The sequence below is a fragment of the Larus michahellis genome, chromosome 7 (assembly GCF_964199755.1).
Source record: "Larus michahellis chromosome 7, bLarMic1.1, whole genome shotgun sequence".
NCBI classification, from domain to species: domain Eukaryota; kingdom Metazoa; phylum Chordata; class Aves; order Charadriiformes; family Laridae; genus Larus; species Larus michahellis.
The window spans coordinates 56,366,913-56,391,912 of NC_133902.1; the positions used below are offsets into that span (position 1 = coordinate 56,366,913).

At 44.1% G+C, this 25,000-nt stretch overlaps 1 protein-coding gene across 3 annotated transcripts in view; it reads right to left on the minus strand.

The window, feature by feature from the left end:
- Positions 1–25,000, minus strand: part of ZEB2 (zinc finger E-box binding homeobox 2) — a 113,638-nt gene that overhangs the window by 4,075 nt on the left and 84,563 nt on the right. For 2 of the 3 annotated variants that reach the window (XM_074594146.1, XM_074594148.1), the window contains exons 3-8: positions 22,220–22,291; positions 15,625–15,813; positions 14,698–14,912; positions 12,027–12,135; positions 9,153–11,122; positions 6,946–7,126 (exon numbers count right to left, since the gene is read on the minus strand). In XM_074594146.1, the coding sequence (XP_074450247.1) occupies positions 6,946–7,126; positions 9,153–11,122; positions 12,027–12,135; positions 14,698–14,912; positions 15,625–15,813; positions 22,220–22,291 (2,736 nt within the window). The remainder of the gene's footprint in view (positions 1–6,945; positions 7,127–9,152; positions 11,123–12,026; positions 12,136–14,697; positions 14,913–15,624; positions 15,814–22,219; positions 22,292–25,000) is intronic. The other variant, XM_074594147.1, reaches the window with a different exon arrangement.

Consider the following 25,000-nt stretch of genomic DNA (forward strand, 5'->3'; position numbering starts at 1 on the left):
CCACAGATAAAATAACCCGAGTGACAGGGAAACGAGTGGATGCCTGGAAATGGGGACTCAAGCTATATTTCTTTGAGAGTTTCCTAAGCTTGCACACATACAGGGTGTCTTTTTTTTTATTATGTTCCTTTACAGTAGAACTGAAAATTCAAGATTGATATATCGAATTATAGAACTATTGCTTTTTTTGATCTGTTTCCTAAATATGCATTTCTGCCAATTTAACCTGTTGGTTAAAATCAGGCTTGAAGAAAACTCTGGGCTTTGAGCTGTACACGTCCTTTGGCTTTGAACCTCCAGCCTTGACTTGGGGGGGCACCGAATCCAGAGCCAGGAGCGATTTAGAGCGCAAGTTTTGCCACAGTGGGGAAATCCCGCGGCCTTAGCTGGGGAGATGTTAGCACGATTAAGTCACTCACTCAAATTATCTTAAAATCCCGAAGCACTCTTGACCTAAGTGCTCCTCAAACCCCAGCGCTGCCAGAAGAAGGTGATGTGGGAGCTTTCCCAACGCTACCAATCGCCCAGCTGGATGCACCAGATACCCCTGCCTGCATCCCTGCCTCGTCCCGGCTCTCCTGCTGAGCAACACGCTCACGTCCCTTTGCCAGTATCTCCATAGTTGCTAATTTCATTCCTCTTTTGTTCCTCGTAGACCTTCTGCTTTTCCTCGGCACCTTTTTTTGTGTCCTTCTCCACGCTGAACTTCTGCCCACGCTGCCTCAGTCCCTCCCCCTGACTTACTTTTCCCTAACATCGGCAAGCCCAGCCCTCGTCTTGTTCCACTTCTCCACAACACCGCTCCCTCTCCAGTAGTTCAAATTTCCTGATTATTTTGAGGCGCTCTACATTTGATGCCCACTACAACCTTCTCGCCCCACAGTTGTGCTCCATCCAGTTGCCCAGTGCTTTTCCTCTGCTTAAACAGAAGTCAACCACCTCCACTGCTTCTCATCCAGACTTGTCTCCACGCGCCCTTCCAGAGGCCGGGCGATGTGCTCATCGCTCAGTCTTTGCCTGCTTTGCTCATCCCTTGCACGCAGCATCCGTTCAACGCTGCACCTCCTGCTCCTGCTACCTGGGGCCTCCCCCAAGCCAGCACAGAGGCAGCCTGGCAGGGAATCATCCATATTTTATAAATTAATTTAGAAATGAGAAGATTAGAATACCTCCTATTTTCATATTAATTTATATTACTACTAAAAAGGCTACACTAGAGCTATTTAGTCTACCACATCCATATCAAGGGCTCAGTTTTGATCTGAGGGAACATGACAGCTTGAGCAAAGTTCTTTGTTCAGACACCACACAACATACCTTAGCCGCGCACAGCTGTTACAACACTAATTGAAATATGTTTTTAAATGTATCGGGTTTCCGAACATTTGCGGAAGAATTATTTTTTTCCCCCGTGAGTAAAACCCAGTATTTCAGCCATTTAAAAGGAGTGCCTAATCTCTACAATGCATTAGTAGGCCATAAAATAACGCTGAAGGAAGGTATTTTATACTGGGGATGGGGATGAGTCTACGATCGTAGGTGGATGGGGAGAACCTGCAGCTGTAGGTGGATGGGGAGAACCTGCAGTGGTAGGTGGATGGGAGAACCTGCAGTTGTAGATGAGTGAGGAGAACCTACAACTGTAGGTGCACGGAGAGAACCTGCAGCTGTAGATGGATGGGGAGAACCTGCAGCTGTAGGTGGATGGGGAGAACCTGCAGTTGTAGGTAGCCCTTCCTGCTTTATCAGTTATTTAGCTAACACATTGTAAGAGCGTTGCAATGTTATGACATCGGTGGAGTAGAGATGCATCCAAAAGAAGCAGATTTGAACATCCCACCCTACAGGTTTTAGCCAGTCTCATCCGAGATGACCTGTGTCATCCATAGGGGATGGAACTAGGAGAGGTACCCAAGGAGCTTACAGGAGGGCTCATGAAACACTTGTGTGGCGTCAGGCGTGATGTAGATGCCACATTGTGCAGTAAACTAAATGATAATTCTCTCTCAAATATCTAAAGGAAATGCTTGGGCTTTTTTTTATTCCACCATCTGCAAAAAGAGGTTCCCACAGGGGCCTGAGCTCAATTTACAGAGGGGAAATTATAACTAATCTGTTTTGCAAAGTCTCTGAAATTGCATTTCTGTTAAAACAAAACAACAACAACGAAAAAGCCCTCTAACAGTAAGTATCTCTCAATCTTCCCGGGCTAAAAGTCTTTGACGGAAAAGCTCTGCCTTTCCCATTTGCAGTGGTATAAAAGTCATAAGACATCAGATCATAACCTGTCACCGGTCCCAGACTAAATATCACCCATCCTTTGCCTAAGGCAAGTGGGTCTTTTTTCTGTGGGAGGGGGCCAAGCAGAAATCCCACTCTTTGGAGGAAAGAAGGAAACATTTTTGTGACAGTTTGTTTTTATTTTTTTTAGGGCAGTTCTTTTGAAGCTGCTTGGGGGTTTGGATGTTAGATGTAGTCCCAATGGAGATGGATTAGTGGCCAGAGCGCAGCGAAACGGTCAAAGGTGCAAGATAAATGCAATTTATATATAATTGCCCAAGCTGCACCTGTTCGGTTTTGAATAGGAGACCTTGTCTACAGAACGAATTTCCCAAGCATAGACTATATCCTTTTTTTTTCTTTATTTGAGTGTAAAATGGGGAATTCTAAACTTGTATCAGAGTAAAGCAAGAAAAAATAACCTTTAAATAGCATGTAAATTTTTTATGAATCAAGCTCTAAATAAAGAAAACTCCTGAGCTGGGAATTCAAAATACTAGCCAGAGAGCGCTGATTTGCTACCAGGCTCAAGAACAATATTTAGTTTACAGAATCAATCTGGAAATAAAACTAGTGCTTGCCTCAGCATGAAAGCTACAAAAATAAAAAAGAGGTCTTAATAAAATATACAGTGGAAAAGGAAAGGATGAAAGCACTAGCACAGCTATGGGGCCCTCGACAGCCCACACAAGTAATAAAATAGAATATGATGTAATATAGAACAACAATGAAAGGATTTAAAATTTCTAGGTAGGATTCTGAAAAACCGTTTCCAGCTTTTGTTGCAGAGCCGGCACGCTGCAAGTTTCCCTGTGAAGCTACGGTAAAGCTGGCGTGTAGCAGACATGGGTGTTGGCGACGGCGGAACAAATGCCTTCACCTTACTCCTGAAGCAGCCCAATGCAGCGTTGATGACAAAGGGGAGCCGGGATATTTCTTATTTTCTAGGTGCTCCATTCTGTTTGTTCTCCGGCTCGCTTACCCGCTACCGCTTTCCCTCCTTATCTGCAACGCAAAGATGTTTTTGTTTGCCTAAACGGCACCAACGCTTTGCCCCGAGGACAACCATCTTCTTCCCCTTCAGTAAGGAAAGTGTCTCAAACCTCGTGCTAAGTAGCTTGGAGAAATCTGAGATCAGATGCGTGCAAATGAAGCGGGATCTGCTCAACTAATTTCAGCCTGACCAAAGTTCGGGTGGGTTCATAAGACTCCACAGAAAAATAACGTGAGCACCGAATTGCTCTGCTACCTGCCGTGCTCCGCACCCCAATTACAGTGCTGCATCCCCTGGTTTGAAAGAAATAAATAGGATCTTGTGAAGTTCAAACTCCAAGAAGGACATGTAACTTCTCTTAAAATGAAATGGCATCCCAAGATTAACTGGGCAGAATTTGGTCCTGCAGCAAGCAGTGGCCTCTCCACTAGATTTCAGTTCAGCCAATGCAATTCACTCCTTGCAGGAACACAATAAATTCTCCTATTCCACGTGAAGCTAGAAGCTATTACAAAATACTGATAATACTGCATAAATTTAAAATTACGGATTGTGAAATTTGGGGCCCTTTTTCTACGGCGCTCAAGCTGTGGCAGGAGCAGCGTAGAGAGGTAATCACAGAGCTCCTTGACCTGCATCTGCATGGTCCTATCAAAAGGTCTTGGGTTGACACAGAGAACTGACCCGATCCCATTCTTCTTCTTGCCCTGCCCCACCACAATACCTAGGACATTCCTGGTTTCTTCTTTACAGTAGTTGTGTTGCACACGATTAAGCCAGCTCATGTAGTTTTACGTGTCAATGTTACTTTTTGCTGCAAATAATTTCTCCGAGGTAAATCTTTAGGGGCTGCAAAGCAGGAACGTGGCCTCTGTCTGACTCTTTTAACCCTTGTTCTAGCACCGGTTGCGACAAGTATGTGGACTATGAGAAGTGTAGTGTCAAAGAAAAATCTGATTGTTCAAATATCAGAAAAAAAAAGACCTAAAAAAGCACATATATTTTTTTACATAGGAAAAAGGACATCAGTATAAACAACATCCACTATTTGTGCTTCTCCAGGAAAGACAGGAAGTGTTCCAATTCCTCCTAAAATATGTTTTTAATGAAGTAACAACAGATCGTGATCAGCTGGTCAGAAGACAGCAACACACTCAGAAAAGATGCTTTTTCTCTTTTTGAGGTTTCACAAAGTCGATTGAAAAACCTAGGCCTACTCTTGCAACGACCCCAAACGCAGAAGATCGCTTTGCTTTATATTCGGTTCCTTCCACTGTACACGGACTGCAATTTCGCACCTACGTTCTTAATGCAATTACAAGCTTTTTCCAAAAACTATCACATTAATTTGAAATTCACTTCAGATGCACGCTAAGCCATTAACCAAAGTCCCGGCGCAGTGTGCCTCCTGAAGGCTGTGAATGAGTTATGGAGGCTAGCCCAGCCGAGGTCTTCAGAGCTCCCAACCACCTCCATCTAACGTCAGCGTGAGGCGCGGAGGCTCCGTAAAAGCAAACGCGTCCTTAATAATACTTCACACTTTATATAGCGAGTTCCATCGCAATATTTCAGCCTGCACGAATTAAGATTTACAACACCCCGGAGGGGCGGGCTGGTATCGTTTCCCTCTCTTTTCAAAGATGGGCGAAGGTGAGAGAAAGACGAAGCCATTTGCTGAAATGCGCAGAGGAAGTCTGTGGCGAAGCAGAAAAGAGCGCGGGGCGCTCAGCCTCAGCGCCTGTGCCTTTGCCACGAGACCATCCTTCCTGTCTCTAAATGCCACGCTCGAGCTTGGTGACGTGCTGTAGTTCTAGCGTATTAAATATGACACCCTAGACATGTTCTGGATCATAAGGCTGAGTCTCATAAAATTGACGGACGTAAAGTTGAGAAGCCGAAAGGGACAGAGCAAAGAAGAAGGAGAAAAGTCCCTACGTTGCAGCTGTGTGGTATTTTTCTAGGCAGTAGGTTCCCGTGCTACTTAAGGACCAGAACATATTTTTGCTTTTACAAATGCAGTTTATTTTGCAAATCAAGGTGATTGCACACATTTCAGCTTGTCAAATTTTCAGCCTTTCAACCATATGTCTGTCGACCTTATGGACTACCAACTTTATGGGATTCAACCATATGTCCAGATCCTGATATATATGAAGGCCAGTTCTAACATAAGAGCTTTACGGTAGTAGCGTAGTAAACCATAATGTTTGCAGATGGCTGTAATAAAATCATTCAGGAGAGGAAAGGTGCAGGGACGTAAAGCCTTCAAAGCTCCTTCTACTGAATAAACAATTTGATCTGAATAATGTAACGGAGAGCACATTCCACCAATGAACTAGCTGATCTAGTCTAAAACGTTGCTTTTAATTTTCTTCCCTAATCCCACATGTATTTTAACTTCCTTTTTTATTTTCCTGTCTGGGATTAGCTTAGAATTTGGAAGAAAAGGATAAGAAGGAAAAATAACAAAGTAAAGAATTTTTTTTTAAAGGCACAGTCCACTTCTGAATTGTAAATTTTTCATATGTGAAATGCCAAATGGTTATGTGCGGCCTGGAAGATGTATTAATGGAGAGGTATAAGTTTTTTGCCGTCACATGGTGAGATTGAAGGATGATGTGACTTGCTTCATTTCCTGAAGTGGGACTCAGCTTTCAAAGTTAAGGAAAGTTTCCTCCTGAGTAAGCTTTTTCTAACTCTAGGAAGTTGGAGTTTGCTTTATGTCCTGCTGCACAATAATTCACGCGATAATTCACTTTCCCTTTGTCTCTAACATAACTTGATATCTCTATTATTTGGGGAGCTCCGGTCCCGCTTTCCCTTAAATGAAACACGCTGAACCGATGCGTCCCCCTCGGAGAGTTCTCCACCTCCGGGCTCCTGCCTGTCCTGGCTGACAGCGGGGATGGGAGCACTGCCCGCAAGGGGAACCATGGCCAGCATAGGTGTGATGGAGGGTCTTTTTCAAACCAAAATATTTTTTAAGCTGACAATCCGCGGTGAGCTTTGGCAAGCTTCCTTGGACTAGACGAAAATCAGTTCCTGCTCGGGAAAGAAGGAAACCTTCCCTGGGCATTAACTGAGAAGTGAAAAGGTGAAATGCAACCTGCCCGCGCTGCTGGCGTGCGAAATCATGGCGAGAGCAACGCCCGTGAGCTGTTTGCCTTCAGATAACTCGGCCAGAGCCAGCTCTCGCGCTGCTAACGTCAGTGGAAGTTTTTCTATTGGATTAAATGGTGTGGGGTCAGATAGTGTCTAAGAAACGAGAAGTACACTGTCACTCTTCCTTCCCATGCCAGCCTTTGTGTTGAGCAAGTTGCATTCCTTTCTGAGTGCTAGGGCCTACCTAATTTGAAAAGGGCTCATCCTGCGAGGTGCTGAGTGCCGCGATTGCCACCGCGCTCAACATGACGTGAGCTCACCTACCACCTGCCGAGATTCACCCCATCGCATCCAACAGTCCTTTCCCAAGCAATAACCATTCAAAAAAATTTAAAAAAAATAAGTTGAACTGAGCAAATGATATTATTTCTTCCCTGTTGAAAGCCTCAGCACCTGCTGAGCCCTACACTGCCCAAGCGTACTCATGAAATGCGGCAAAGAGCATAGTGAAGACCTCGACCCTTCTGCAAAGACCTCAACCCTGCCCTCGGCGCGTGCGGCCGCCCTACCTGTGTGTTCGTATTTGTGTCGCAGCAGGGAACTGCTCTTCTGGAATGTCTTGTCACATAAGTCACACGCGTACATGCCACTTTCTGTCTTCTTGATCTTCTTTCGGGACAGACAGGAGTCGGAGTCCGTCATGTCGTCGAGGCCGGACATGTAGTCTGGGGTTCCATCAAGCAATTCTCCCTGCGAGGGAACCACCCGTCAGCGACACCCCACTTCCACCACCGCTCCTCCCCACGGAGGAACCCACCGCCCCAGAAAAATTCAAATCATGTCTGCTTAGGACGGTGGTCCCTCTTAGCTTAGGAACCCATCAGTAACGAAACTATGGGAACTGTGGAAACAGTGAGGAGCCTCCTAATTCTCTGCCTTCAACCGTGAGTGCATGAGCACTCTGCGATAACATGATGGACACAAGTGGACGGTATTTATCCTATTGGCACTAAATATTTCCGAGGAGCAGAAAACGCGAAGGGGAGGCTCTTCACGCATGGCAAAAGGTGGTGTAATATTTTATAGGGGTGAGTGTAAGCAACAGCTAAGAGATCATTCCTTTCAAAACACTGAAACTTGGATATATTCTGTATCTGTAGAAAGGTTTTAATTGAATTTTATATTTAGGTACAAATGTTATTATTATGCAATCCATTTAAATGTATGTCTCCCGACTAAAGGCCTCAAGCTATATTTTTATATTTAATTTTGTAATTTGAAATAGGGAATATTAATAACACTTTTTATCAATGTTCTATCTATGTTAAAACAGCCTTCAGCATTAAGCAATAATGAATGTGGATCAGTAAATTATTAAATTTCTTGATATTTATTTTGTCTTGATCCAAAGAGAGTGCAAACTTGCATGATAACATACATTTCCATTTGCTATCACACAGTTCGGTTTTCTTAGACTAGGTTTGCACTAATTAATATTAGAGAAGATTAAATAGGCTTAAATACATTTACAAAGAGGGCAGATGTACTGTAAATTGGAATAGTGGAACAGCTGTTATGGAGGTGCAGTGCTATTTATGCTCCTATTGTGCAAAGAGGGATTACAGCCTGTAATGTAAAACCATACCTGATTTTCACATTTGAAACTATAAAACATTTACTAGTCAGTAAAATCACTAATAGACCATAATAGGACATAGGGGAATGTGCGCAAATGTAAAAAAAAAAAAAAATATTATTAATCTATGATCAGTTAATCTCATTTAACTGAACTCTCTGCATTATATCTGAATACGCCCAGCAAAAAGCTATAAAAGTACACGGCTTCTGTAGAGCAGCTCTTTGCCGTAGGCACGCAAGCGGCGAAATCCTTTATACTACTCATGTACCAACTCTGGGACGACCTGAGAAAAGGATTAAAGGTTGTACCCAGGCATGAAGAAGTGCTGACCCAGATTATGTGTCCAGGGAAAGACTTTGTCTGTGGTTAAGGGCCCTGGCTGCTCCCTCTCCACATAATTTCATTTAATCTCTGGGTTTTTTCAAAGCTGTTCCAGATGACTGGCAGGATTAGAGGACTGGTAGTCTGGGAAGGGCAGTAGGTGAGTTGATGGAAGGGGCTATGGTGAAACAACGCGTCAATGTTTCTCATCCTCCAGACGTTTCACGAGAAGAGAGAACGCCTTTCCCGGGCACAGTGGGTGAACAAACCCCCCAAAAAACATGCAGAAGGAATCTTTGAGGACTCTCGATGGGATAGAGCTGCTACAAGGCCATACGGACCTCTGCTTGGAGGGATACAGCTTTGCGTCCTGGTGTGGGGGTGGCTCCCAAGAGGTCTCCCACTGCTCCTTTTCCCCATGGTGAGATGTAGCCCTGCAGAAATCAGTTTCCCTACAAAGTTTCCCCCTTTTCTTTTTTATTTTCTTCAGGAAGGATTTTTTCATGGCCATTATTATTAGTATTATTTAGATACAATTCTAATAAGAAACGACCGAGCTCTTAACAGAATAAAACCATAAGCGTCATGCCTGTTCACTGGTATTGATACAGCTTCTGAATCCACGTAGAGGTACTCTTAAGGTGACTGTAGTTTGTTTTCCTACTCAACCGCATTTTTGCAAGTTCAAACTAAAATAAACTCTGCTAATTTTGTTGGAAATATCGACTACAGCTTTGGGCTTTTTCTTCTGTGAGAGGACATACCACAAAATACTAAATTCTAGCCTTTCAAAAGAAAACGGTTGCAACAATTTACCTGAAATCCTTGTTTCCGCTGGTACTTTCTCCTTTGCTGCATATCGGCAAAAGTAGCTGCTCCAGTTGGGTAAGTATAGGCCATATGTGGTAGGAAGCTCATCTGATCTAGTCCTGGGTATGGTCGCAGCCCAGGAATACTGGTCTGGACTGGTGGCATAAAAGTGGCTGGGGGAAATGCGCTCTGTGGTGGAAGTGTTGTGTATAAAGGTTTGGCACTAAATGGGTTCATACCAAATACTGGGTTAGTGCTTTTATCCAGATTATTTGAATTAGAAAACTCCTTCTTGATAAAAGTCAAGTTCAGTGGCTCATCTGAGTTTTCAGATGATGAAGAAACACTGTTGTGTTCTAAATTTACACTATTAGATTTTGTTTTGTTCTTTGTGGCTATAATACTTTTGGGTTCCTTCATTTGTTTTGGTAAAGACAAGTCCAAAGGCTCAGCCTGAAGCTCCTCAGAAGAGAAACTGTTTGGAGTGTAAGAACTACTGTGGGAGTTTTTAGAAGATGTGGAAGAAAGATTTAAAGGAGAAGGAGTATTGCTCCTAGAGTGGTCCAATTTATCAACTGGTTTAATATTGGTAAAATGAGGAGGTTTTGTTAGCCTGAGAGGAGTATCACAATTAGTAACACTGTTATGGAGTTCAGCTATAGATGGTGAAGTTATAGAGTCCACAGGCTTTATTGGAGATCTGGCTGACAAAGAGTCTTTAGTGGGAGTGTTGTTGGTGGCAGCCAGCGCCACCTTGGCACTGGCCCTTTCCAGTGATGGTGACCTGGAACTCGAATACTGGTAGACTTTTCTTTGTTCAAACCATTCCTTCACAAATTCCTGAGGAAGGCCAACAGCAATGGAAATTTTCAGTAGTTCATCGGAGTTGGGTTCCATATTCATAGCATAATATGCTTTAAGTACAGACATGTGGTCCTTGTATGGGTTGATGGGGCTAGTCATTCCTTTCTCAGAAAGTACTGATGACAGCAAGAGGGTTTGCTTATCAAACACTCCAGGTTTGTTGGGAACCATGTTCTCGTGAGGCTGAAGGACTGCCTTGATTTCTTCGTTCATTTTACACAGGTAACGCTCATGCTGATGCAACGGAATGGGACCAGGAAAGCTTTCTTTACAGAACTGGCATGAAAATGGAGTGGATACGTTATGGTTCTCTATCATCTTGTCTTCAGTTACCAGGTCTATTAGGGTTCGCAGCTTCTCTTTTTTAATGTTATTGAGCTGCCTCCTCGAGTCTGTGGTTAAGCTCTGGAGGCAAGCTTTGGCTTCATTGACTTTCTCTAATGTATAGTCAATAATACTTTTAGTGGCACCATTATGACTTACTACTGGAAGACCCACGGGGGGAATATTGGGGGAGGTAACTCCTTGTTCCTCGGCTTGAGAGCAGGAATCCTTCATATGGTAAACCTTCAACTTGGAGATCTCTTCAGCCTTGCAGTCCATTTTCTGCCTGGAAACCGTGTTGTCCACAATCTGTAGGACCTTCTGCACCTCACTTAAATTACTGCCTACCGCAGGAAACCCAAGCAATGGTGCTTCCATCCCTACACCTAAGTGCTGCATTGGACTTTGAGCAGAAGCGTGAACTCCTAAGGGGCTGGTTGCTCCAAGTCCACCATTCATAAAAGGACTAGTTGCACTAAACCCATGTGAGGCCATAAGAACCTTATATTCATTGAAATCTAGTGGTTCTGTTTTAATTTTCAGTAGGCCTGTTTGTTCAGACATACTAAGTGGTTTGCCATTCTCCAGCTTGTTTCTCAGCTGTGTAATGGCTGAATTAGTAGGAGAGGAAGATACAGAATTAGGAGAAGAACCCGTCTTGATATTGTTTCTCATTCGGCCATTTACAGAGATTAAACCAATACACTTCTTGCTGCTGATGTGCGAACTGTAGGAGCCAGAATGGGAGAAACGTTTCTTGCAGTTTGGACACTCATATGGTTTTTCACCTAAAATGATAATTAAAACCAAATGTTAATTATCATTGTTGCTGCTATAGTTGCAAGCGCTTGCATTTGATACCCGACTGATCGTCTGTGTATCCGCTGATTAATAGCGAGGAAAATATTAATTCCATAGATATGGCCACACACCACCAACTGCTTTACCCGCCTCTTTCTACGGGTCTTGAGGTCAGTTTGGAGCCATGGTCTCCAGACGGCAGCGGCCACCAAGGTGTGAGATTGGCTCCAGACTGACCGTTGCAAGTCACAGGTGAGTACCCTGTGGCGAAGGCAGTCAAATCAAATCCAGGCTGTTCAAATTTGATTTGTTTCTTCTTTTTTTTGTTGTTTTTTTTTTTTTTAATTTTTCTTCCAAAAAAGGGAATTTTCACTGGAAATGAGCACGGTACAAGAAACTGAGTCCTGATGTTAGGACCTCTGGGTCAGGATCAGTGGAGGTTTGTGCCTGGACAGAGCCTGGTGGCATTTCGCGTGCCGAATGCTGCCTCAAGCAGGAGGACCAAACCCCACGAGTCGCTCAACAGGAGACGCCTCGCGCCGACTCGTGATCTGAGCACACGAGCTGTATTGCCCTTGGAGGGACTTTCTGTTATGGAAAGTAGAAGGGACTCTTCAGGATCCGGCCGCACAGAACCGAGTGAACGCTTCTGAACCCCAACTGCCCAACAAACAATCCATATTATTTGCAGGAAGCTTTACTATTTCCAAATCTTTCAGCGAGACCGTGGTATTAACAGCATGATAAATGGGGATGACTCAGATATCACTTATGAAATACCTTAGTAGCTCCAAGAAGCCAGAAGCAGAACTGTGTAAATTTTAAGCAGTCTTTAAAACTCAGCTAATTAAACAAAATGCAAATGAGCACACCAGCACCTCCGCTACTCACCACTGTGAATTCGCAGGTGTTCCTTCAGATGGTGTTTATATTTGAAGGCCTTGCCACACTCAGTGCATTTGAACTTGCGATTGCCTGCTCCTTGGGTCAGCATTTGGTGCTGGGGGGGGCAGGGGGGGAGGAAAATAAAAAAAAAGATAGCAACATGAATTTTATGCAAGAGAAACCATGAATTTCTAGCTTAAAAAAACAAAAACAAAATTAATGCGGCTCCGAATTTATCAAGCGGACCAAAAGGTCTGCATGTACATTTATTTGTCTCATCAGTGTTGCAATAAAAATCAAAATGTTGGCAGTAAAGCGAAACAAATGAGAAAGTACTTTCACATGAGCATTCGATATTTGCTTTAGAATTATCTCCTAAGTCTCTCATCAGAAATGTGTTGCTTTAAGGTATCTTACGATGAGAGAAACTGTTTTATAAGAAGATTTGTGGCTCTTAATATTCCTAGCAGATTCTGAACATGTGGGACTCCGCTTGTTTAAAAATTCTGTTTACTGCGTGTGTAGGAAAGACAGAAACGCTGCCGTTAGTGGCGTTTCGTTTGAGATTTAATTCATTATCAAGCAGAAGGGACGGCGTCTTCGGCAGGAGCTGCTGGTGGAAATGTTTTTTAAAATCACAGAGCAGCAGGGAAGACGCGAGCTACCTTTCGTGCCATGTTTCCCCCCCCTACCCCCCAGTGCTCTTTTGAGGGGCGAGGGAAAGTTGAAAGTTAAAAGATGTAATCAGAGGCAGCTGACCTTTTTTTTTTTTTTTTGCAACAAACAAGAAAAGCCCCGTGACTTTGAATTTGGGGGGGGGGAATAATAATTAAAAAAAATATTAATAATATTTATAATAATGCAGCCAGCCACTCGGGATGCTTGAGGTCGGAGGTCAGCCTTTTGCAGGCGGCCACGACACAAAAGGAGGAGGGGGAAAATGGGGGGGGTGGTTAAAAAAAAAAAAGTATTTAAAAAAAAAAAAAAAAAAAAGGCAGCGCCGAAACGGTATGACAACTGCGAGGGTGTGCTGCCTCTTCCCACATTCCTGGCGAGACAGATGGTGTTACATGGGACACAGGGAGGTTTGTTCAAACAGCAGCAACCTTCAAAGATCAAGCAGAGCCCAGCCCGCCGCGCGCCATTGAGGGACCCGCGCTCATATGTTGCTGAGTTGCATAAACAAACAGCAACAGCTGTTTTGTCTCCCCCCATCGCCCTCCGAGGACTACTATAAACTTTAGTTGTGCCACTGTTAATATGATACAATCATTTTAATTTACTAATTGTAAATGCCACGAGCAAATGAGGGGACTTTTCAACACCAAAGCTACCATTCATAATGCGCCAGCACCGGCGCGCTCTCGCATGTGAAATTTCAGGCGGTTGCGTTGGATAAATGTCTACATGGGTTTTGGGGTTGGGTTTTTGTTTTTTTTTTCTTTTCCCCCCGGTGTTTGTAATGGTATGAAGCGAAAGAAAGAACCTTGCGGCGGATCAGGTTGGGAAAAAAACGCGCGTAGAAAACGCGTTTGTCTACTGGAAAAGCCGCGGGAAGGAAAGAAGGGGAGAAACCGCTCCAGAATCATTCATACTGATTTAAGATCAAGCGAAAGGGACGGTTCTCTTAAAAATGCTAATTGTAAAAATCGCATGATTAGGAGATGCCCGCTTGCCTAACTGAATTTACCTTATGCTGGGAAAAACCTACCAAGAGAAATACGGCCGATCATGATTTTCAGCGTTTTAAGAAAAACAAATGTGGCACAAAGCCTTTATCATTTGACACAACGCGCGCATCGATTTATTTAAGTTTTAACCACGCCGTTTGAGTTTCCATCCCAGCCCTCCATGAGACAGAAGGGATTCTCCGGCGAGGACAGGAGTAGGCTTTTCTGCTGGTACGTAAAGAGTTTTGTGGCACAGGTCTGTCGCCAGCCTGTTTAGGAGCGCTGGGGAAGCTCGGTCACCTGTTTGAGATACGCGGCATTTCCTTAAATGCAGCACTGATATAATATTACATGCATCACATCGAGGAAAAAGAACTGCGGTGATTTATGGCAGCTACGCCGCCGGGCAATACAAACGGTAGCGATGCCGCCGTTGTGGTGCGCGCGTGCGTTAGGGGCACGATCGCTAACGAGAGCCTACACGTGTCTGTAGGAAGAGTTATTCTAAAACCGTGCAGTTATGTTTAACAAACGATTCTACAAAACACGCATAATTTCACGTGATGGAAAAGGGTACTCGGAAAGTAATGAAAAAATATTAGCGGATCTTTTCGTATGTCTTTGGAGCTCCTATTTGCAACACTGCAGAGTAACACTAGGTGAAAAATGGAATTAAAATTGCTGAGATGTTTAATAATGTATAATTAAAATGCTACAGTTTCATTCACTTTTTGAGGAACATAAAAACGAAACTAAAGTCAAGTTAAAGTGCAAATAAAATTTCTAAATTAGAAATTAACACACTCATTCGATCGTGAACATAAGACTATTAAATCATATTAGAAGAGACCATCAAAAAATCATTTAGACCTCAATTAAAGCTATTACCATTAAAAGATCTGCATCTTCAAAATGCCATGAAAAATTAATAATGATTGCCAATCAAAGCAATATCGTTTCTCTAAGGGGTTATTACAGCAAGAAATCACTTAAAACCAGCCCCCCACCTGATCTGTCCCTGGCTTGTGTGTCACCATATGCCGCTCGAGCTGGGTGCGGTAGGCAAACGTGTAGTTACAGAGAGGGCACGAGAAGTTCTCCTCGTTCTTCTCGTGGCGGTACTTGATGTGCTCCTTGAGGGACGTCAGGCGCTTGTAGCCCCGGTCGCAGTAGGGGCAGGTCAGCAGTTGGGCGAAGGCATCTGGAGTTCCAGGTGGCAGGTCTGCACCCCAGGATGGGGAAGGCAAGGGGAGGGGGAAGGAGGAGGAGAAGAGGAAGAAGAGGCAGGCCAAAAGGTCAGCAAATCAATGGCAGCTCATGGGCTGATTGCCCGGGATGGTATGAGAGGAATCGCTGCAATCTGCTGCCCGCTTCCAACCGGCGGCGGGAGGCACCGGCACCCGCGCACGCCCACGGCAGGCTCGCAGGACCCGCGCCGGACCCCGCTAGGAAATTAATTAATTACGGGCATCCCTCCTCCCGCAGGCCTCGCCGGCTGGAAAACTAAGAAATACTTTTTTTTCCCGATCAATTGGCGATTTGCATTCCAGCCCCGGCTCATTACGTTACTTACGCCATTGACGGAATCCTTCCTCCCGACGCTTTTCCAATTATTTATCAAGGCGTCGGAGAGCGATGGGTGGGCTGCCCCGTCTTTTCTTGCCTTAAAACTCGATCAAAACTTCCCAAACTCCCAACCAGAGCCTTTCTCCCCTTTAAATTCAGCTCTTCGGTTCACCCGCCCGCTAATACAAATTTGCTGGCTAAAAAATCACAATACACTGAAATTACAGCCCCAATCTTTGCTCGTGAAATTCCATGCCGCTGCAGCTGTTCTTCAATTTTTAAGGTAAACACCCAGGCATGCAGTGCATTTATAATTGCAACAGCTGCACGAGGTCAGGGTACTGGCTAAAAATGAATTACGGCCTCACCATTTTCTTCTTGCCCGTTGGCCTCTGGAGTGCCAAGGCGAGACAGTTCCTCGGGGGCTTCAGGGTAAATAATGGCTGTGTCGCTGCGCTGCAGGTACTCCGCTATGCTGACCGCGTGCCCGTCTCCTTCCTCCAGTTTCCTTTTGGCGAAATATTCCTCAAGGTCTGACGTGCAATTTGCGTTCTTCACTAAAAGGAGAGAAGGGGAGAAGAGAAAGGGGGTTGAGTGCCTCCTCCCCGAGAGCTGGGGTCGGTGAACATCGGTGGGCTGAGCCCATGTTCTCGCTTGGAGCTCCGTTCTGGGGCTGCAGCTGGATCCTCGCTCTCATCGGTCTTGCTCCAGCTCCTAATAAAATTAATGTGGGCTTTCCCACCAGCGCGGATGGAAGTAAGGGCGGGCAGTTAAATCAACAGGAACGCGGGCTCTGCGGGGCAGCAGCAGAAGTTTATGAGGTTTGGGTAATGCAGGTAATCCTTCATCTCTGGAACCTGAACCTCCAGGGGGCTCCTGGGGGACCCACGGCCTTTTGGCATGGACTTTGGCATCAACACTAGCTCGACCTACAGGAGGGAGCTCAGCTGCCCCCGGGTCCCGTAGGCCCCAAGACAGTCCCCACACGGGAGACGGGATTTGCAGGTGGAAAAGACCACGGCTGCTTCTCCTCCAGGATGGGTCCTGCCTCGGGCTGCTCTTCCGGGGCGGGCACAAGAAGAAAGTTGCTCACAACAACTTCCTTTTATTTTTTTTCACCCTGAAAATGTACTTAAAATGGGAGAATAGGTTGTTTTTTAAAAAAGTATCGCTTCATAGATTTCTACAAATAGAACCACATGTTTTAGACCGTAACAGGGATACCGAGCCTAAAACCGCTTTTACATTCTGTGCAAGAGTTTACCTTCTTTTCCTTAAATGTAAACCCAATTTTTTATTGTCCGTGCAATGTCCATGAAACATAATATGTGCTCAACCACAAAACATCCTGCTACTAAAAATATGCTTTTCTCCGCCAGGTATGAACACTGCATACAGGAAAGACCCTAAAACTCTGGGAAGTTATAGGCAAATGTTCATATAATTATACCAAGAAAAAAAAAAAAAGAGCTGATCATTTTTTTTTTTTATTTTTTTTTATTAACAAATCCTGGAAGACACAGTTGGTGGCAGGGAATTAAAGATACTTGTTTTTAACTGACTGTAAATGAAAAGAACAGCTTATGATTGATTACATTTGTAATGTATTTCTCCTTAGGTGAAAGAAGAAAATGAGGCAACACCATAAACTATTCGACAGTTCATGTAAAAGTAAGATATTAAATGGCACGATTCTGCTCTCACTGACGCCAGGGAGCAATACGGAGTAAACTCATGGACATCAAAGGGGTTATGGCCCTACAGTTTTGTATGGGTTTGTAAGCACTGGAAACGAGGGACGAACCAGCTCCTTGGTGTTCAGAAATGGGTAAATTCTTTGCCTCAGTTTCCTACAGAAGTGCAAGGTGATGCTGGCAGTCAAAATGAGACGTGGCCTCCAACTGGGGCACAACTGGAAACCTGTAAGCGCCTGATTTGAAGCGCTGATCTCGCCGCCGTCGATAAAAGTAGATATTCATCTATGCAAACCTCGTCCCTTTAGCCAATAAAATCAAATCCTCCGGCTGAGACAAATCTGCCCTATTTTTCATAGGAGCCGAGCAGCTTCTCAACCGTTCTGCAGTATTTTAGTGACAGTGACCAAATGGCACAGGGCACGGGGCCCCGTTTTGGGAAGGAAACTTCTGTTCCTATTGCATCGGTTTTGTAGGGAATTGCTACACACCACCACAGCGCTCCTCCCTTGGTCCTTCTGGAGCTCTTGCTAGCATTTCTTAGTATCATAAGAAGAAATACCTCCTTTTTTCCCCCCCAAAAAAGTGACTTCTATAGAAGGGGAGCATAAATCCGGAGAACATGACCAAGTACCTTACCTCCATTTTGTTGCTGTGAGAGAAATGTGACAAAATGGTGGTCACTGAAGTACACACAGGAGCGTCAGACCGTGTTTTTGGCTTCGTTTTTATCAGAACAAATCCGAGGCGTTACTTTTTGTGTCGGAAACCTGACTTTTCATTCCCTTGCTATGCCTAGGTTTTCCAACTGTTGCAAGATCATCCACCCTCCAGCTTAACGCTACCCCATCTCTGCCCCTTCTCTTGGCTTAGCAATAGACCCAAGGAAACCAAGTTTACTTTTTGCCGGATTCAGGCCATGACCCAGTAAATGCTACCTGTAAAGCAGGGAAAGAGAGCTTTTCTCCAGAGAGGAGATACGGGAGCAGGAAGGGGAAAGGGTGGGATGGCTCCAAGGGATGGCTGCATGTGTCCTTCTTCTCCAGGTAGGCTTGGGAGGGTTTGCAGCTTGCAACTGCATTTATAGAACGGGAATTCGAGCTGCCAAGTAAGGCCTGAGTTTATATTAGGAGCTTCAGCCCCAAACTCAAACCCAAACGTGGTTCTTCCTCTCCCCAAGTCTATCTGGAAGCTGATCCAACAGGCTGCGGAGCGCTGCTGTGATATTACTGGCCTTGGCTTCCTAATTCTCTGGATTACTTGGCTTCTATGTCTGTGCATGCAATCCGGGAGCTAAAGCAAATGTTTATGTCTACATTATAAAGCCCTAAAAACAAGGGGATTTAGTGGAAAAGCTGATAGATCCTTAACTGAGACAATACAACCAGTGCTGCAACGCTGCAGATTAACATAAATAGCAAAAGGTGACCATGTGTATCTGGTTTCTCACCAGCGACATTACTGACAATTCAGACATGGCTGGAAGCTCACCCGGTGTTACTAAAAAGACCCATCTGACAACCATTAGGTTTCTCTCTCGATTTCTGGGGGGAAGAACTTGCTCCCCTCCCCGTGCCCTAATTTGTTTTCCATGCAGAAAGTCATGTTCCCGGATTCCTCGTGGGCTAACGCTGCACACACATTGCACATCCCCTCCTGCGAGGCAAGAATTTCAGCGAGATCTACGGCGGGTGACCTCACCAAATAAGTCCTTTTTTAATTAATTATTGGAGCCTGGAGAGCAGAAATATTTTCAGCTCCAAAAGCTGATGTGGCTGTGTCACATAAAAATAAAACGCATTAAGGAAAGCTATCTTTGGAGGCATTTAGGACCTTTCAAGATAAAGTGAGAGAGAGGTTCAAGGAGCTTGGGAGACCAGTTATTTTGTGTGGGAACTCGTCCTGCGAGATGGTGATAGCTGCCCTTAATCGCAAACAAAGCTAATAAAACCACAGCCTTCATTAGCCAGGAAGTGAGAGGCCCCCATTGGTACACACAGATTACAGCCTGAAAACGGCCTGTCCTCCAACCTGCCAAGTTTTACTTCTGTTTTCCTCCCCCCAAAGGGTTGGGTTTGTTGGGTTTTTTTTTTTTCCCCTTCTTTAAATTACATTAAGAGATCTTTACTCGAAGCTTGTCAGATGTTAGTAATCAAAACCAGGAAAATTTTTTCTGTGTGTTTACAGGGAATTTGCTCATCTATTTTCTGCAGACATCCCAGTTGTAGTAACTGTAACAGGTACAGTAAAATAAACCATAGAAAATTATTCATTCCCATTTGAAAAAACCCTTCTGCAAAACATCATTTTGTCAAGTAACCATTTCAGAAATCCCCAGAAATATTTACAAATTAATTTAGCAGGACCAAAGACTAAAATTTTCACTCTAATGGTCACTTTTGCTGTTCCGCTATTAAGTCTCCACGGCTCATTATGAAAACGCAGCTGATTAATGTATGGATAACAAGATTTCCTTTTTTCAGTACCACTAGGAAGTGGCCATTCTGACAATAGCAGAATAATTTAATAACGGAGACTTTTTCTTTTAGTTTTCTTTCTCTACTAATGACGCTCTGCAATGAATTTGATGCTAAAAATACACCACAGTTGTTGCATGCACCTACAGCAACTTTGCCGGTTGGGTGTAAGTGAATGAGTCTGAAGCTGTATCTCCTATCTCTGTGCTCAGCCCGGGTCACGGAGCTCTACAAGGGCTGGTGCCAAGAGGGAGAGGCGCGTTGTGTTAAACGAGAGAAACCTCCTTGGCCCATCTGGAAGAGCCCCTGTTAATCTGTAGGAAGACTGAAATGGCTTTTCTTGGGCACCAGAAGGTCACTGAAGAACGGCTTTCGCTTAAGATGGAGTCACTGGTCTAACTTCTTTCATCGGGTTCAGTCTCAGCCTCACCTCAGCTATTTTATTAAACGCCGGTATTAAATCCCCCTACTACCTGCAGGGAAAAATTGAGGCCAGACACTCAGGACAGGCCCAAAGCCTATAGTGAGGCTGAAGAAGAGAACTTTAAACATTTCCCAGATGAGGTAGGAAGGATCCCCAACGGCTCAGGGACTGGCCTCTTCCCTTTCCTCCTCAAATAGTGGTTGGGGCACCTCAACAGTCAAGCCGAGGGAGCTTTTACTCTGCGCGAAGGATGCTGCAGCTCCTGACAGAGGATGCTGTCACCTGGCATCTTCCACTCGAGGTGAAAAGACTGGCAAAGGCGTTTAGCTTATCAGATGCTTTAATATGACTAAATAATCTGACATGGCTCTTAAGAGACTGCAAAGACTGCAGCCATGAGGGAAACGTGCTCTACCCGGGCAATACAGCCTCCACCGACGGAGGTGGCTCCGAACGCCTCGGTGCTAAAAGATCTGAGTGAAGCACTAGCAGAGCACTAGACAACCCGTAACAGTTATCTGAGCAGCCGCCCGTTGAAGCAAGAGCAGCTGGAGTAAAGAGGAGGCCGGGGCTTTTGCAGGGGACATTTGGGGAAGGAATTGCCGGGTGCAACATCCAGAGCAGCTTTTGCCTTTTAAATGCAGACCCCCGAAACCCACAGCCCTCTTTGAACCACGAGTTCGCAGTGCGGCAAGCCGGGTAGGGGCAACCCTTATCGTTTTCCCCCAGCAAACGGGTGTCGGAAGAGGCAGGACAGCCCACGGCCACGTTCGTGGCAGGGCCGTGGAAGGGCTTGGTGACACCCTGCCCCCAGAGAGATGCCGTGAGGCCGGAGTCGAGCAGGCAGAAGAGACCATCAGATACTGGAAGGGAAGGGGCTAAGAGGACACGAAGCCTTCCCCCCTCGAGCAGACCACATTGCAAGTATGAAAGAGTCAAGGCCTGTTATGGTAAGGAAAATATGTGCAAAGGAAGTCACACGGACTGATAGGGGACCTCAAAGGCTCTGGTAATGGTAATTCAGATAACCATCAAGTCTTATTTCTGAATCAGACGTCTTTTCAAGTCCTGTTTCTCCAAGCGCTAAGCACAATTTGTCACTTTATTAACGTCCCTCGGAACTGAAAAAGCTTTTAAAATACGTATGCATCCAGTTCTGTATGGCAACATCGTTAAGTATGTACGCAACGATAAACTGTGCCTCGGTGCCACCCTCCTTTCATGCATACTAAATCTAATGGATGAAAAAAGCAGTGACATGGTTTTATTTTCCTATTATTTTCTCCCCCGAGGATTATAAAGTAAATTTCTTGTGTTACTTAATAAGAGCATTGGGGTTTTATGTGGGTGTTGCCAACATTAGGAAAGTGTGAGTAATAAAATCCTTGCGAGACCTGGGCACCACCTTTTACAGTAATATTTGTAGAGAGCATTACCTATGAACTAAATCTCATAATGGAATGCAGAGAAATGTACTTATACTAGAAAACTCTTACTTTTCACTGTGTAATCTGCAACATCTCAAATTGTGACAAAATGCAACAGCAACGTGGGGTGATGCCCAGCATTCGGCTGGGCTGAGGATGGAGTGGGGCCTCGTGGCCTTTGGAAAACACGGTAAACCCCTGAATTCGTTTGGATTGGAAAATAGTAACAGAAACCTTTTGCTGTTTTCCTCTGCTACAGAAAATAAAAGAGGTGGCTCGGAGATGATGCCTGCTAAATATCTCCGTCCCCTTTCTTGTTCCACAAAATGTATTGATTTCTAAGAAGAGGGGAAAGAAAGAGATGTGGAAAGTGGAAAAAAAAAAAAAAAAAAAAAGATTAGCCAGAAACATAATAATCTCATAAATATGCATTTAAAGCGTGTGTGTCTGTGTATCTATGTAAGGGGTTTATGTGTGTCTTGCTGAAAAGATGTTTGCGGCCTCTGAAGTAGCTTACTCGGTGCACCATGCCAATCTGGGCTTGCCAAGAAGGGTGCACCCCATCCTCATTATCAAGCTCTTTGTACAGTCTCTCTCATTAAAAGACTACTGTATCTTGGTCCGGCTACTTTAAACTCTACGAGGTTCGCCCTCGTTGGGAAAACATCTCCTCGCGCTGCTGAAAACCATTAGCTCCCGAGGATGCAGTTGAGAGGCCGCGGGGCACCGGAGGGATAGCCGGGACTCCCGCCGAATGAGTTTGTTGCTGGGATCAAATTGGAGTGGGGGGGAGTGGAATTCAAAAAAACCCAGGAGAATTCCGTAAACGCTTCCCAAATGTTCAACTGAAAACAAGAAAGAAATTGTTTTGCCCCTTCACGCGCAGCGCATTCGAGAGGATGCAGAGGAAAAGCCATGCTCATGCCACGGGATGGCCTTACCTGTACCGTTGTTTCCAGCGGTCTGAATTGTGGCTTCAGGCCCCATAGTGTCGTAATCTTCCTTCATTTCTTCTGCGAAATAAACACGCACACTTTTAGCATTTGCGCGTTACGGAATTGCTTACAAAGCTAGGGAGCGCACCGCGGGAAGAGGGAAGATCCTGCTAAGGGAAGGAGAGAGAAGGGCGGTTGTGGACCTCTACGCAACGGCTCTGTTCTGGCAACTCAACGCGTTCGGCGGTGCTGGGTGGAGGAGAACTTATTTACTTTAAACATGACAGCGGGTGGTGGAAAACACAACTATTTGTTCGGAGTAAACGAAGGGCTTTTCCCCATATCAAATCTAATAAGCAGTCGGGTGATAAAAAGGGATTTTTTTTTTTTTCTTCTTTTTCTTTTTTTTTTTTTTTTCCATATTTAAAAGAAATAATCAGTTAACAGACACTGTGAGGTCTATACCTGGAAGAAACTGCAAAAGAAGTTCTTATATCTCTCTATCTATCGTCACACAGATCTTCTGAGCTGTCATCGTCATTCTAACCTCGTTTGAAGCGCGGCGTGTATTAATATCAAGTGGTGCAGAAATGTGACAAATTTTGAACTGTGGGCAGTTCTCTGCCCCTACGATTTGTTTGCCTCTTCTGTGCGCTGACGAAGTCTGCCTTTATGGCCATAAATCGGGTTAATTCACATGCAAATGAGCATGATAGGTGTAGAGTTATTTACTGTGTATTTATCGGGTTTAGTTTCCATGAAACTGGGGGTTCGGAGTGTGTTAAAATAGCATTTTGAAGAGGCTGGATGCAGCTCCAGCGCCGGGGAGAACATTTATTTTCATGGATGTTTCGGAGCGCCTGTCAAACTTGGTTTCTTGCTGCCAATTTGTTAGTCCATGTGCAACAGGTATTCACACATACAGCCTGGTTAAGATTTGACCCTCCAAAGGGTTTCCACACCCCAAAAATAAATATATATATATATATGTAACATTTCTTTCTCGCCTTTTCAACTTCTCCTAAATGCCAGCCCTGCTTTATTTGAGGACGTGCACAAACATGCAATCTCTATTTTTTTTTTTTTAAGTGAGAGAATTTAGTATTTGAGATTTAAGTAGAGAAATCTGCTTTAATCTTTCACTTAGCCACGCCTGTAAGACGTAAAATGTCAAAAGGCGCCCAGATATGGTTCAACGAGGACCAAAAAAAAAAAAAAAGAAAAGAAAAAAAAAGAAAAAGGAAGAATTTCCCAGAAACGAACCCAAGTCGATGATGATTCAGGAAGATGGATGCTGCTCGGCCAATCAAGTGATAGACTGGCAAGAAGATCAAAGCCCGCTATTAAAATCTTATTGATACACGAAGCATTAAAATTCTTATTTCTCATTTTTTGCGAGAAAGGTTTTGATGAGGACAGAAACTGGCCCGGTATTAATCCATTTCCATGACAATGATTTGACTGAAGATAGGGGAATAATATAAACACAGCACATTCTCGGTTCATTCCTAAATTTGTAATCTTGTAGTATTCTTCAGATGTCACATCCTACAAGTAATTAGTTGGTAGAATAACAGGTTCTAATTGTATCATTCTAATCAAAACTAAAGCACAGAATGACTTAATTCAGAGCTTTACAACCAGCGTACAATACTGTGGTATAAATATACATGTTTATGGCTTTGAAGCTTAAAAGAAAAAAAAAAAAAAAATAATGAAAGCTCTTAAGTTAAAATATGCAGGTACAAACAGATGCTAAATTTGTACAAAAGCATAGAATATGCAGACCAGATGAAAAATATTTGTTTAAACCGTACAGCAGAGAAGCCAGCCTTGATGCTTTTCCCGGCTCTGGCATTCTGCCTCTCTAAGGATCATTTTCACGGGGATATCTTGCGTCCAAAACATTGAGGAGTTCAATATGTATTAATAAAACGTTGTCAATTATGATAATTGATCTGCCGGGCCAGTCTCGCGTCTGATATTTTTATTGCAGCCTACCAGAAATTTTAATCAAGGTACAGTATTTCTGAGAAGTTCAGCCTTAGATATAAATATAGTTATTGTGATTTTCTTCCTTGATCATCTCATGTGATTTCTGGTAGCAAGGAGTCACAAGTATCAGAAGTTTTCCATCTGAGGGCACGGCTACCCAGCCAGCAAGGGGAAAACAGTTAACAGCTTTTTTTTTTTTTTCTTTTTGCCCTTTTTTTTTTTTTTTTTTTTTTTTTTTTTTTTTGCATAATAGTGGTAATGTTCAAGAGATTTCTGCTGCGCTTCCTTCCTCATTGCCATTTTCTTCTGCGGTAAAGAGAAGTTACAGTGTCTCGTTGCTTCCCAAAAATTATGAAGCGCTCGCCAAGGCTCTGTGCCGCTTCTCGCTTCGCGCAGGTCACCGGAGTACAAGCTGCAATTTTTCATGTACATTTTTATTCTCGTTGAGCTGACGGTTGCACAATTTATCCTTTGGCGTTGCGACACTCGGCTGACATGACTTTTCTTTACCTAAACCTGCCCTCTTCCTAAAATCTGTGACCCTGCATTACACTTTCCCTATTTTTTAAAAAAAAATAATAATTCGTGGCATTTTCTTCCTCTCAGCATTAATTTGCGAAAACGTCAAGGGCTGCTTCTGATGTCTATAAATCAAGAATACATCATAAATGTTGTCCCCCGGCGGATAAAGGCAGGACAGTCCCCTGCGAGCACAGATGCGGCGGAGGATCCATAAACGCGCTTCTTGGAATTTATTTAATGCAAACGGATCGTAAGTGGGGGCTTCGCTGG